The following is a 15,502-nucleotide window of genomic DNA, read 5'->3' on the forward strand; positions in this document are numbered from 1 at the left end:
TCTCCCACATTGTAGGCAGATGCTTTACCATCTGAGCCACCAGGGAAGTCCTAAGAAAAGAAAAAAAAGAGAGAAGACTCAAATAAAATCAGAGATGAAAAAGGACACATTACAAATGATTTCACAGAAAAGGAAAAGATCATAAGTGACTACTTGTAAATAATCATATGCCAATAAGTTGGTTAACCTAAAAGTAACAAATTCTTAGACACATACAACCTACCAAGTCTGAATCATAAAGATATTGAAAATATGAACAGACCAATTACTAGTCAGGAGATCACATAATCAAAAATCTCCAAACAAACAAAAAAAGCCCAGGATGAGATGGTTTCACTGGTGAATTTTATTCAATATTTAAAGAAGAACTATTGCCAATCATTCCTTTAAGAAGATTGAAATTATACCAAGTATGTCTTTATCACAATGGAATAAAACTAGAAATCAATAACAACAGAAAACCTGGAAATTTCTCAACTATGGAAATTAACATTTCTATTAATTTAATTTTAATTAAATTAACATTATCTCTTTAGAAAAATTTAAAAGGAGGTGAGATTTTCCAAACTTGTTTTACAAGACCAGCATTATTCTGACATATAAGGCATATAAGGATACTACAAGAAAACTACAGGCTGATATTCCACATGCATAGAGATGTAAAAATTCTCAACAATGTATTAGCAAACCAAATTGAACACACACTAACAGGATCATACACTGTGAACAAATGCAATTTATCCCTGAGATTCAAGGATGGTTCAACATACACAAAGTGATCAATGTGATCCACCACACTGATGGAATGCAATACTAAAATTATATTAACATCTCAATAGATGCAAAAAAAATTTTGACAAAATCCAGTATTCTTTCATTATAAACACTCCAGAAATTGAATATAGAAGGAACACATCTCAACATAATAAAGTCTATATGTGACAAGCCCCCAAATAGCATCATACTCAGTGGCGAAAGGTTAAAAGCTTTTCCTCAAATATCAAGAACAAGACAAGGATGCCCACTGTTAACACTCCTATTCTACCTATTGAAAGTCCTAGCCAGAATAATTGGGGAAGAAAACAAAATAAAAGACATCCAAATCAATAAGGAAGAGAAGTTAAATTGCCCTGTTGCAGGTGATATGATCTTATATTTAGAAAAATACCAAAGGGTCCCCAAAACTGTTAGACCTAATAAATGAATTCAGTAGTTTTAGTACATAAGAGTAATATACAAAGGTCAGTTGTGTTTCTAAACACTAACAATGAACCATCTGAGAAAGACCATAAGAGAACAATGCCATTTAAAATAGCATCTTAAAACACTTAGGAAAAATTTAACCAAGGAAAATGAAATATCTGCATTCTGATGTTTATAAGACGATGCAAGAAATTAAAGACAAAAATAAATGGAAAGCTATCCCATGATCATGAATTGGAGGAATTGATATTTTAAAGATATCCATACTATTCAAACCATCTATAGATTCAGTGCAACTCATATCAAAATTCCAATGACATTTTTCACTAAAAAAGAAAAATAATTTAAAAATTCATATGGAGCCACAAAAGACCCCAGACACCCAAAGCATTTCTGAGAAAATACAACAAGGGTGAAAGATCACACTTCCTGATTTTAAACTATATTTCAAAGCTATCATAATCAAAACAATATGGTACTGACATAAAAAGACATATAAACCAATAGAACAGAATCTAGAGCTCAGAAATTAATTCTCATATTTAGCTTCACTAATATTTGACAAGAGATACTCAATGGAGAAAAGATAGTCTCTTTCATAAATGGTACTGAGAAGTGTACAATCACATGCAAAAGAATGAAACTGGCCCCCTTTCTACACCACTTAAAAATTAATTTGAAATAAATTATAGACTTAAATATATGATCTGAAAGAGTGAAACTACTAGGAGAAAACAGAGGGAAAGGTCCTGGATATTGGTCTTGGCCACAATCAGCTGGATATGTCATCAAATGCACAAATAACAAAAGTAAAAATAAATAAACTGAACTACATCAAAGTAAAAAGCTTTTGCACAGCAAAAGGAATGATCAATAAAATGAAAAGGCAACCTACAGAACAGAAGAAATTATTTGCAAAACATCAATCTGATTAGGGGTTAATAATGAAAAATATAAGGAACTCTTACAACTCAGTGGCATAAAAGAAACATCTAATAAAAAATGGACAGAGGACCTGAGCAGACATTTTTTCAAAGACGGAGGGAAAAGCACTTGTAAAGATTCTTAACATAACTAATCATCAAGGAAATGAAACCATAATGAGATAGCACTTCAGTGTTAAAATGGCTGTATATAAAAAAACAAGAGACTAAAAAATGTTGGTAAAGATGTGGAGAAAAGGGAATCCTTGTATACTACAGATGAAAATGTAAATTGGAAATGTAAAATGTAACATGGAAAATAGTATGATGTTCCTCAAAAAATTAAAATAAAACTACCATGTAACACAGCAATCCCACTTCTGGGTATATATTCAAAGGAAATAAAATAAGGATCTTAAATATACACATTCCATGTTCATTGCCATACTATTCCCAGTAGCCAAGATATAAAAACAATATAAGCATCTGTCTACTGGTGAATTAATAAGTTAAGAATATTCAGTTATAAATATTACTCGACCTGAGAAAGAAAGAAATCCTTCCAGTTGAGACAACATGTATGAAACTTGAGAGCATTATGTTAAGTGAAGTAAGTCAGACAGAAAAATGCAAACACTGTATGATATTATTTATATGTGGAACTTTAAAATGCTGAGCTCAGAGTAGAATGGTGTTTGCAATAGGGTAGGGAGTGGAGGTGGAAAATCCCATGGACTGAGGAGCCTGGTGGGCTGCAGTCCATGAGGTCACTAAGAGGCGGACACGATGGAGCACTTCACTTTGACTTTTCACTTTCATGCACTGGAGAAGGAAATGGTAACCCACTCCAGTGTTCTTGCCTGGAGAATCCCAGGGACGGAGGAGCCTGGTGGGCTGCCATCTATGGGGTCGCACAGAGTCGGACACAACTGAAGCAACTTCGCAGCAGCAGCAGCAGCAGGGAGTGGAAGAAATGAGATGTTGATTCCAGGGTACAAATTTCCAATCATACAGTAAGTCAGTCCTGAGAATTTAATGTACAGCATGGTAACTGTAGTTAATAATTTTCTATACCATATTTGTGGAGAAGGAAATGGCAACCTACTCCATATTCTTGCCTAGAAAATCCCGTGGACAGAGGAGTTTCATGGGCTGCTGTCCATGGGGTTGCACAGAGTTGGACACGACTGAAGCGACTTAGCAGCAGCAGCAGCAGCATACCATATTTGAAAGTTGCTAAATCTTAAAATGTTCTCACCACATAGAAACATAAATATACAAAGTAATTATGTGAAATGATGGTGGTGTTAACCAACTCCATTGTGATAATCATTTAACAATCTGTTCTACTGAAAGTTGCTCAGTCTTGTATGACTCTTTGCAACCCCACAGACTGTAGCCTGCCAGGCTCCTCTCTGGAATTCTCCAGGCAAGAATACTGGAATGGGTAGCCATTCCCTTCTCCAGGGGATCTTCCCAACCCAGGGATCAAACCCAGATCTCCTACATTGCAGGTGGATTCTTTACTGTCTGAGCCGCCAGGGAAGCCCAAGTAAATTGGAATGAATAGCCTCTCCCTTCTCCAGGGGATCTTCCTGACCCAGGGATCAAAACAGGGTCCCTTGCATTACAGGTAAAATTCTTTAGTAGGTGAGTTACCAGGGAAGCCCCTGGTATATATTTAATGATATATGGTATATATTTATATATACATTATATATAAATATATATGTTAGGTTATACACTATATATGTTATATATTTAATAATATATAAATGTATCAAATCATATTTCTAAAATTATATAAAGTGATATATAAATTATATTTCAATAAAACTGGAAAAATAAAAGAAAAAAATTCATGAAAAATAATTTGCACCATAGAATTCTACAATCTCTCAATCTATATGTCATGTATGTTAGGTTGCTTCAGTCGTACCTGACTCTCTGTGACCCCATGGACCATCACCCACCAGGCTCCTCTGTCCATAGAATTCTCCAGGCAAGAATACTGGAAAGAGTAGCCATTGCCTTCTCCAGGGGATCATCCTGATCCAGCGACCAAATTTGAGTCTCTTAAGTCTCCTGCAATGGCAGGAGAGTTCTTTACCACTAGGAACTACCTGGGAAGACTGTATATGTCATATATGAGAGTAGAATTAAAAAAATATATATATATTCTTTAGTCTTGCAAAAATATTAAAAAACATACCTTGTATATAAATTGTCTCAGGAACCTACAGGAAATTTATTCTAAATCAGCAACAAAAAGAACAAGAAGGAAAATGAAAGCAAGGAAGGGAGGTGGGGACGGAGACAGGGAGAGAAAGAAAGAAAGAAAAAAGGGGGGCAATAAACCATGAAAGAGGACTACACAGTATTCAGGAAATCTAGAATATAATACATGACAAAATTAAGAGAATTCTCAGGGGATGATGAAAAGGAAGTTTTAGTTACAGAAGGCAATTAGTCTAGAATTGAGCAAATAGGAAAAGGAGTACGTAAGGCTGTATATTGTCACCCTGCTTCTTTAACTTATATGCAGAGTACATCATGAGAAACGCTGGACTGGAAAAGCACAAGCTAGAATCAAGATTGCCAGGAGAAATATCAATAACCTTAGATATGCAGATGACACCACCCTTATGGCAGAAAGTGAAGAGGAACTAAAAAGCCTCTTGATGAGAGTGAAAGAGGAGAGTGAAAAAGTTGGCTTAAAGCTCAACATTCAGAAAACGAAGATCATGGCATCTGGTCGCATCACTTCATGGCAAATAGACGGGGAAACAGTATCAGACTTTATTTTTTTGAGCTCCAAAATCACTGCAGATGGTGACTGCAGCCATGAAATTAAAAGACGCTTACTCCTTGGAAGGAAAGTTATGACCAACCTAGATAGCATATTCAAAAGCAGAGATATTACTTTGCCAGCAAAGTCCATCTAGTCAAGGCTATGGTTTCTCTAGTGGTCATGTATGGATGTGAGAGTTGGACTGTGAAGAAAGCTGAGTGTTGAAGAATTGATGCTTTTGAAGTGTGGTGTTGGAGAAGACTCTGGAGAGTCCCTTGGACTGCAAGGAGATCCAACCATTCCATTCTAAAGGAGATCAGCCCCGGGATTTCTTTGGAAGGAATGAAGCTAAAGCTGAAACTCCAGTACTTTGGCCACCTCTTGCAAAGAGTTGACTCATTGGAAAAGACTCTGATGGTGGGAGGGATTGGGGGCAGGAGGAGAAGGGGACGAGAGAGAATGAGATGGCTGGATGGCATCACGGACTCGATGGACGTGAGTCTGAGTGAACTCCGGGAGTTGGTGATGGACAGGGAGGCCTGGCGTGCTGTGATTCATGGGGTTACAAAGAGTCGGACACGACTGAGTGATTGAACTGCACTGAGCAAAAGGATGAAAGATTATAAGGAGGACAACTGCATGGCGGAGGCCGGGGGGGGGGGGGCGGGAGGGGTGGGCAGAAAATGACCTGCTAATTAATGTCTTTGAATGTACTGATGTAATAACATACTGGACAGTATTATATTGGCTAATAATTTTGGGATAAAGTAGTAATAGGTCATGAAAAACTGAGAAAATGACAAAGAAAATAATTATTAACTTCAGGAAAAAAAAAGAGGTCAAAAGAAAATGTAATCATCATAGCCTATATAGACTGTTAATAAACTATAAACTTTTTAATTACCAAAAATTTTGAATAATGTGTATATTATGGGTATATAAAGCCATTATATCTTCATATCTTTAGAGTAGATGGTGATATATTCAATAATATCTAAACCAATAATTGTTTTAAAGTAGTAAAGCATGTTATTTAGAAATATGAGATGAGCATCAAGAGAATTAGCTAAAAAGATTTGACAGTGATTATACCTTTAAGAGCAGGAATTGTCACTGGGCTGTTAAATAGGACAAGCAACTGCTAATTTTTATTATAAGCCTTGAAAATCTATTTGACCCTTAAAGCTATGTACATCTATTTGTTTAATCAAAATAAAAATAGTTTTTAAAGAAGTATATTAGTCATATAGCTTAATTTTTATTATAAGATACATTTAAAAAGTGATATAATTATCCTTTCCAGCTTCTTTTAGATGATTTCATTATCAGTATGCCCTAGCATGGTTATTCATAATCCTACATCTTCAGTTCACCCTACATCCACTCCTAATGCATTATTTTAATACACTTTGACAAGTAGATAAAAGCAAAGATAAGTGATTTGATTAAGTCTATACACACAGCAAATGTTCTCAAGAAGCTGTTTAATTTCTTCTTTTGCATTTAGGAATTTATGGCAAAAGTTATAGGTTGGAAAATAAAATCTACCACAGAAGTATAAACATAATTCATGCAAATTATAGCAACATTCATAAAATTTATGTGCAAGGTAATCTGTTAGATGGTTATTCAAATGTGGCAAAGTAAAGTCGAAAATAAAATCAGACATCTGGGTACAAAATAGATGTAATCAGGAAGCTTATAGAGGGGCATGTCAATCAGTTATCATGCCCTCGAGGAACTCTGAATTTGAAAACGCTACCTTTTCTCCAAGATTTACCCTTGGTTGAAGTGAATGCCCCAAATCAGTAATTGATAACATCCTTATTTATCTATGTGAAAAGTGTAGATTTCCCACTTAACATTTCTAAGAATGTTCTTTGCCATTTCAAAGTTGCTTTGGGAAAAATATCATTGAAAGTGTTGATGATGGTTAATTTTTTGTGCCAACGTGACAGGCCACTGATTGCCCAGAGATTTGGTTAAAAAAAAAAAAAAAATCTGGAAGTGTCCATGAGTGTGTTTTCAGATGAGATTAACATTTGAGTTGGCAGACTGAGTGAAGCAGATTGCCCTCCTCAACATGGGTAGGCCCTGTCCAATCCATTGATGAACTGATTAGAACAAAAAGGCAGAGTAAGTGAGAATTCCCTTTCTGCCTGATGGTTTCGCAGCTGGAACATGGGTCTCCTCCTGCCCTCAGACTAGTACTCTGACTGGAACTTTTACCATCGGCTCGCCCGGTTCTCAGACATTCAAATTCAGACTCTCCCTGGTCAGCTGAAGATTCGGGAACTTCTCAGCCTCTACTACTGTGAGTCAATTTCCTGTCATCTCTCTGTGTGTATACTATTGGTTCTGTTTCTCTGAAGAACTCAGACTAATACAATACTTTCTATAGGAAAATAGAAAATTCAGTTAATTTGTTATTTCTAAATACACTGGTCCCCCCTTATCTGTGGGGGATAAATTCCAGGATCCCAGTGAATGGCTGAAACGTGGGATACTATAGAGCTCTACATATACTGTTCTTTCTTATACATGTGTATGTTAGTCACTCACTGGTGTCCAACTCTTTGTGATCACATGAACTGTAGCATGCCAGGCTCCTCTACCCATGAAATTCTCTAGGCAAGAATACTGGAATACATAGCCATTCCCTTCTCCAGGGGATCTTCCCAGCCCAGGGATCGAACCCAGGTCTCCTGCATTGCAGGCAGATTCTTTATCAGCTGAGCCACCAAGGAAGCACTTTCTATACATACGTATCTATAATAAAATTTATTTATAAATTAGGCACAGCAAGAGCGTAATAACAATAAAATGAAACAGAATGATTATAATAGACAGTAATAAAAGCTATGCGAATGTGGTCTCTCTCTCAAAATATCTTGGGTGTACAAATACAGTGCCTTTTCTGTCATAACTAAGTACTGACCCTGCACTCTGCTCATAACATTTGCAGTTTGAGGTGCAACAGAAAAACTAACATGAATTTCTTTTTTCTTTCTTCACAATTCAGGGACAGAGGATTCCTTCTTACTGGAGATCTTAGCAATTTTAGCATACAATTTTTTTCTTCATTAAACTGAGAACTTTCACCATTTCACCTAAAGGAAGCACCTTAAAGTTTCTCTTTGGCACATCTGAATTTGAGCATCACTATTTTTGCCCTTTGGAGCCAGTAATACCAAAAATAAGGGTGACTTGAACACAAGCACCATGATACTATGGCATTTGATTTGATAACTAAGATGATTACTAAGTGACTAACTGGTGGGATTCTCTGAACAAAAGGATGATTCATGTGGCAGGGGTGGGGGGAAGGAATGAAGTAGGTTGGAATGATATTTCACCATGCTACTCAAAACGGCACCCGATTAAAAACTTATGAATTTCCTTTTTTCTGAAATTTTCCATTTAATATTTTGGGATCATGGCTGGCCACTGGTAACAAACCACAGAGTAAAAACTGTGGATAAAGAGGGCTATTGAATAGTTAAGTGAACTAAAGTCATGGGTTACTAATTTTGTCTTTCGGCTTGAATGTAACAGGAATCAACTAATGCAAATTTAGGCCAAAAATAACTTTAAAAAGAAAGATGGGGAGGAATTTTTTTTAAGGACACATAAGTGTCTCAGTGATGTCAAGGGCAGAAGCCTATGAAGGGACTGGAACAGGACATGGGATACCATTACATATTCCCAGTTCTCTTACCGTTTATTTCTTTTTCTCTCTACTGGCAAACTATTGGTGTTACTCTGTTCACATGGTGGGAACCATGCCATAATTTCATTCATTATGAAATTCATCATTCATTTCATTTTTCATTCATTTAAGAGATTAGCCCTTGCAAAGATGAAACTCTTGATACTAACTCTAGATCCCTGGGGGAGAAATTTGATTGGTCATATTTGAGGCAGGCACTCCCTTTGGTCCAAGCATCTGTAATCAGGAGCACGGAGTCATGTTGTACAAACATGGCTGCCACTCTTTGCACCTGTGCCTATGTGGATGCAGACTGGGGACTGTAAGAGGGCCCAGATAAAACAAGATAATTCTAACCTTACTTTTTCTTTCAGTAATTATGTTAAGACCTTCTATGTGTCCAGCATGGGGATGCAGTTCTGAAGACAGATGTATTTCTTGCCCTCACAAACTATCTAGCTAGGTGTATTATGATAGGGAGGGAGCTGGTTAGGATTTAATTTATATGTAATTAAACTGCCAATATAATACAATGCAACAAGTGATAGTCAAAAAAGGTTATGGAACTAACTGAGAAGAGGTATCTCACTCAGACTTGGGAGGTCAGGGAGGTCTTCCTGTGAAAAATGGTATCTATACTAAGACTGCAAAGGTGTAGAGAGATTAGCCTAGTTAAATAGATAAAGATACAATATAATGGAAATGACCAAGACTCTCTTGTCTATGTAGATATATAGGTAGTACTGATAGAACCAAAAATAAAATAATAATAATAATATTGGAATGTTGATGTGTGTCTTGGTTTGGATTTCTAAAAACTCAGATCCTGAGACAAGATAAGACAGAATTAGTTCTCTAAAACATATTCTTCCACCAACGATGGCCAAAAGCAATATTAAATTTGCATTCTTCCAGGGTCCATAGGGATATCCCAGGCAAGAATAATGTAGTGGGTTGCCATTTCCCTCTTCAGGAACCTTCCTGACACAGGGATTGAACCCTCATCTCCTGCTTGGTAGGCATATTCTTTATCTCTGAGTGATGGAGCCTGGCGGGCTACAGTTCATGGGGTCACAAACAAGTTGGACATGACTTAGCAACTAAAGAACAACAACAACAGCATTCTTCCAGGATAGCAATCCCAGCAGAATATCAGCACCCTTTCCTCAGTGGTTTTAGGATAAAGTTCCAGGCAGGGCTGACTCCTATAGAAACAATTTGAATCACTGAGCCAATCACCACAGATAAGCAAATGAAATATTCTGACTGGTCAGGGATTGGGGGACTGGGGAAGGTCACACTTGCATTAGATGACCAAAGAGAAGGTGTGGAGGAGTGGTCCTTCAAAAGATGTCACAGCACTATTACCAGAAGAAGGAATGGATACTAGGGAGGCAAAGTCAGCAGACGTTTACTAAAATTGACGCGTTACTATTTCAATATTTATTTTGTAATTGGAGTTGTGCTATGCAGACTTAGCAACAAATACATTTTTTTGTAATAGAGTTCATCCTATGATTTTCCTCTATCAGAATAGTAATTTGGACATAAAGGATGATTGCAAAGAATAAAAACTTAAATCATTCAAATTTTTGTTTTCAGTGCATCATAAAATTTTACACATGAAGAGAACAGCCATTCTTAACCCATATGGGTTCAGAGATCTTTTTCACAGATTTTTTTTTTGAAAATTCAATGAATTCATTAATTAAATAGACCTGCCCTTTAGTAAATTTTTATACATGTATACTTCTATCAAGCGCATTGACTGTCTACACGAAGACCAAATTAAACCTCAGATCTAGATTGACTGAATGTTTTCAAAGCTCTTGCCTCCTTTGCAAGTAAACAAACAGTCCTTTTCATAGTTATAACATAGGAATACCATTTAGATGAATTTGTTGATTTTTATTTTTAAACTGCTGAAATTATAAAGATACACAAACACTAAACACTATTTTCATACTGCATTCTTGTTCAATTCAGTGTCACAATCTTAAATCAAGGCAGATAAACTGTATTCAATTTCTGGTGAGGATACAAGGGCAAAAAATTAAGTCTTTCTGAAGCTTTTGAATATTGTTTATTCCCATAATAAAGGAGGCAGCTAGCTGCCAAATAAGATGTGGCCTGGGAGGTTGCTTTATCAATTTGTTGATCCCTCAGAGGAAAAAAACACATTTTAAAAACAAATGCAAGAGTGAGACAGACATGAATGCAATCCATTTACCCGGACAGCACCTTTCGGTACTGTGCCAAATAAAGAATTTTTGTATAGAAATTTACTTCTTCTACATTGCCTTCCCTAAATAAAATGATGTTCAAGAATAAAGTATATCTATATCTACAGGAAATACTGTAGAGTTTCCCTACCTTTCTATAAACAATATTATAAAAAACCACAAATTTGTGAAAACTTGTAAGTTTGCCAGATAAAATACAGGATGCCCAGTTAAATATGACTTTCAGATAAGCAATGATTATTTTTTAGGATAAGTATGTACCAAACAATGCATGGAACATACTTACCCTAAAAAAATGTATTGTTGCTTATTTGAAGTTAAAATTTAACTGGGCATCCTGTATTTTAATTTGCTAAATCTGGAAACTCTATAAACTTACAAATAACATTCTTTTATTCACTTGTGAATAAACATTTGGTTTGCATATTAAAGTATTTTTGGTATTGGCAACTCACATTATTGTCAGGTGTATATTTTCTAGCTAAAACGATGATTTAAGAAAATAAAATTATGTTCTCGTTGAAGGTGTAATAGATACTTAAAGCTTTTTTTTTCCTATAAACAGTTTCCACTCCAACCCTTTTTGCTCCTGAAAAATTTTATGAAGAAAGCTAGACTGAAGTAGATGTTTCTTTATTTCAGATGGGTTTCAGATCAATTCTTTTAACATTTGAGGAAATGTTATTAAAAGTTGCATATTTTCTGCTTTTAAAGTAACTTACCTATGTGATTTAAAATGATTTGTCTTTGAAAAAAGAAACTTTTCAAAATGAACCGTTATGCAGAGATGAAATCAGCGAGTCTAGAAAATGAATAATTCATTTTTAAGTAAATGAGAAATTATTTTGTGCTGTTACTTATACATTTTCACATTTATAGTTAAATAGTAATTTGCAATACACAGGGTATTAGTTGTGAATTGTGGTTTTCAATATCGCAGACACATTTGTTGCTGTGGTTTTGCAATATCATTCTCTGATGCTTTTCTCAATTGTGGTTTTCATAATCATTGTTTGATAGTCATGTAGCTGTGGTTTGGAGCTGCTATATCCATTTGGACAGAGATAATTGCTTATAGGTTTTGCTGTCATTTTATTTTATAACCTTAGTGAATTAAATGAGAAAAAGAAAAATTAAACTTTAAATATCATTAACATTCTCATTAAAATGATGAGGAAACACAAAATGTAATAGTATTCCTTAGTTTAATTCATTCATGTTGACTAAACTAATATATCTATTTTTCTAATACTGTAATCAGGTTATCTTATCAATCTTGCCTTGAATTCTCTGACTTTTGCTCCTTTCAGCTTTTAAAGTGAGTATTTAGTTGAGATTTATTTGTTTCTCTCTTGCTTTGCATATTTAACCATTTCAAATGCCAAAGGAAACACTAACTGTTATGGTATCTTATTCCAATGGGCATTCCTTTCGGGCGATATAAAAAAATTCAGCCAGTTTTGTAAAAAGATCTTTAGAAGCCATAATATATAATAATTCAGTTCTATGTATACCAATTTAATTGTAATGAATTGGAAATTAAGGAGGCAAAAATCTGTAGTTCTGTCTGATTATTCATTCCACAACACCAACACAAATGACCCTGCTTTTCATGGTACTTACGGCTTTAATTTGTTGGTTCTTCAAGGGAGGGACTTTGTCACTTAGTGCATTTCCACTGCTAAGAACCATGTATTCTTACAACCTCTATGGTAATAGTACTAATGGTAATGTAATAAAATTCACAGTTGGTCTTCAGCTCTGTATTAAGATTCTCTCAGCCATACCTTTCACAGGGCAACTCTTTACACCTTCCAGAAGATGTCCTGATGGGGTTATAAATGACACTGATTACAGTGCCTCCTGCACACTGAGGAGCCCGCATTATGCTCAATCAGCCCAAGCTCTCTGCTGACCTCCAGACCCTTTTAGCGTGTGGAGTTTGGCGGGGCTCACCGGGATGTTAGTCAACCAAACAAAGGGGGGCACGATTTCAGATCAGAATGGATGATCTCACAACCTGGGGGGAAAAGTCGGCAGTATCTGGTTGGATACATGTTAACTGCAGTGGAGTTTATTAGTAAATACTGATTACATAAAGCAGCCAGTTCCACTGTCTCTTAGATAGAGGCTCCTTCAAGTCAACCTGGGAGAATATATTTAAAACTCAGTGTACATGAAACTATGAGAAACTAAAGCTAGCCTCATGCAGCTTAACTTGGCCAAAATAATAACTATGCAAATCACTTCAAAATGTGTTCTTTTGGCTTGCAGTTTCCGACATACTACACACACAATAATTGAATAATAATGAAACAAAACTTTAAAAGCTAAAGAACCATGAAATAGTTATTGGGTCTTACCTGCTTGGGAAATTATGGCAAGATCAAATCTTTTATTAGTCGCTGGCTGCTTCCCTGTGGCAGAAGAACTAAAAGAATGAAATATTATGGGGCTAGGGTGGGACTTCAGAACTTCCACAGACTTCCTCGAAAAGTTAGTATTCTGATTAGAGACGGTTCATTTCCCAGAAGAGTTAATCACCTAGTTAGTGGTCCTCCTTTCTGATGTGAGAAAAATATCTGCCTGTCTCAAAATTCGGAATTTTTACAACCTTAAAATGAAAACTCGAGGTGAGAAAGAGCACTTTTAGGACGCTGTTCAGCATCTCATCCTTGCGGGCCAAGTGAGGGGGTGGGGGTGGGGATGGTCCGTGTCCGCAGCGGTCTCCGGGGAACCTTGAGAGCCATGAACCGGTCTCCGGAGAGCCTGGGCAGATGAGAGGGACTTAACCGGCCCCAAGACACACAGTTGGCATTTGTGATCAGCTGGCTCTCGAAGAGGATTCTGCCAGTGGCCTAAGCCTTCCTGGCAAAAGGGCTGGAAGGGCGGGGTGGGGGCTAGGGGAGGGGCGACATTAACTGGAAGCACAAAGTTTATGGAGAGACTGAGATTTCTTTGTGCCCCGCTGGACAGACGAGGCGTGAGAGAGAGGAGTTGAGGGGGGGATGGGGGTGGGGGCTCCATCCGAGAGGGGGCTATAGAAAGAAGTTGCCAGGAAGAGGAGGCGGGGGTGGTCTGGGCAAAAGCCCCGAGCTGCCGCGGTGACAACTGCAGACGGTGGCCCCTCTCCAAGCCCTCCCCACGCCGCTTTCTATCCGCCCCCCAACCCCCCGCCGCGCTCCCCTTGCACCCCACGCCACCAGGCCAGGGCCCTAGTTTGCATCCGGACTGGCTTTGGATGCAGCCAATCCTCCGTCCGCTGATGGAATAGTCCCCCCTCCCCACAGCCCCGGCGCGCCCCTCCTTCCCTCCCGCGCCTCGCCACCTCCCGCGGCAGAGCGAGAGCTGCGCGGCCCGGAACGGCGGCGTCTGTGCCCCGCGAGCCGCCGAGAGCGGGGAGAGCGAGCGCGCCTCCTCGCGCGCCTTCCGCCCCCTCGCTTCCCCTCTCCCCTCCGCTCGCACTCCTTTCCCGCCCCCCCCTTGCCCCTTTTCTCACTCCCGGTTCCTCCGTTAGAAAATTCCCCTTCTCCCCCCACCCCCACCCCGGCGCTCTCCCACTCCCCCCCTCCCCGCTCTCCTGTCACACTCTTTGCCCCCCTCTCCTCTCCTCTCCTCTCCTCTGCTCTCCTCTCCTCTCCTCTCCTCTGCTCTCCTCTCTCTCTCTCTCTCTCTCTCTCTCTCTCTCTCTCTCTCTCTCTCTCCCTCTCTCTCTCTCTCTCCCCCTCGTCATTTGCCTGCTCATCTCCAAACGTGGATCCGCGGCTCCCGGAGGAGCCCAGCGCCCGGAATCCCGCGTGCCCGGAGCACCTGGAGTTCGGCCGGCGGCGGCCCGAGCCCGGCCGGCGGCGGCGGCGGCGGCGGCGGCGGCGGCGGGAGCCGAGGGAGCGGCAGCCCCTACCGCGGGCACCGCGGGAGCCCCGGGGGCAGCGGCCGCCGCCGAAATGTCCCGGCGAAAGCAGAGCAAACCCCGGCAGATCAAACGTAAGTTTGCACGCGGGGCCGAGAGTTAGTGGGATTATTTCTGGGGCGGGGGGCGCGCGCGGGGCGGGAAAAGGAGGGGAGGGAGACTCGGGGAAATCCGCTCCCGCTGCCCGGGATTTGTCAAACTTCGAGCAGCTGGAGGGACAGCTAGTCGCGCACAGACAGACGGACAGCCCGACCGCCGGGCGAGGAAGAGGCTGCGAGGAACAGCCCGCTCCTGGCCCGGCTCAGCCTTCGCCCTCGGGGTCCTTTTTAATTCTGACCCCTCGCGCGCACTTAGCGCTGCGTTTTCGCCTGGAGCCTGGCTGGGTAGCTCCAACTCACTCAGGAGGTTGTTACCAGTGTGGTTGTGGTCATTGTTGTTGCGTTGGACGGGCTGCTACTCTTGGGGACCACTTTTTTTTTTTAGTACCCAGAGTGAGAACTTAGTTCTCCGAAACAACTGTTGGAGACCTCGGGGCGAGGGAGGCCACGTCCCCAGGCGGTGGAAAATCAGTGTCTGGGTCCCGATCCGGGGCGGTGCCAGAGCCACGCCACAGCCGAAGCGAAACAAAAAGTAGGTGTAAAAGTTCGCGCCTCGGCCGCTGGCAGCCGTGCGCCTCCGCCCTGCGGGCGCGGGGCTGGCGCGGGCGGATCTGGCCGGGGGCTC

At 39.7% G+C, this 15,502-nt stretch overlaps 2 protein-coding genes across 2 annotated transcripts in view; one reads left to right on the forward strand and one right to left on the reverse strand.

The window, feature by feature from the left end:
• LOC106502852 lies at positions 23–14,614 on the reverse strand. Its single transcript, XM_018058086.1, has 4 exons — positions 14,611–14,614; positions 13,233–14,351; positions 11,592–11,671; positions 23–50 (listed from the first exon to the last, which is right to left on the reverse strand). Exons 1-2 carry the CDS (start codon positions 14,612–14,614, stop codon positions 13,531–13,533), a joined length of 825 nt encoding a protein of 274 aa, XP_017913575.1. The 3' UTR covers positions 23–50; positions 11,592–11,671; positions 13,233–13,530.
• The window catches only part of ZFPM2 (zinc finger protein, FOG family member 2), a 526,755-nt gene continuing 525,808 nt past the window's right edge, over positions 14,556–15,502 (forward strand). Inside the window, exon 1 of the mRNA XM_018058339.1 lies at positions 14,556–14,853. Coding sequence (XP_017913828.1) covers positions 14,814–14,853 — 40 coding nt within the window. The 5' untranslated portion in view covers positions 14,556–14,813. The remainder of the gene's footprint in view (positions 14,854–15,502) is intronic.

The sequence above is a fragment of the Capra hircus genome, chromosome 14, assembly GCF_001704415.2.
Source record: "Capra hircus breed San Clemente chromosome 14, ASM170441v1, whole genome shotgun sequence".
NCBI classification, from domain to species: domain Eukaryota; kingdom Metazoa; phylum Chordata; class Mammalia; order Artiodactyla; family Bovidae; genus Capra; species Capra hircus.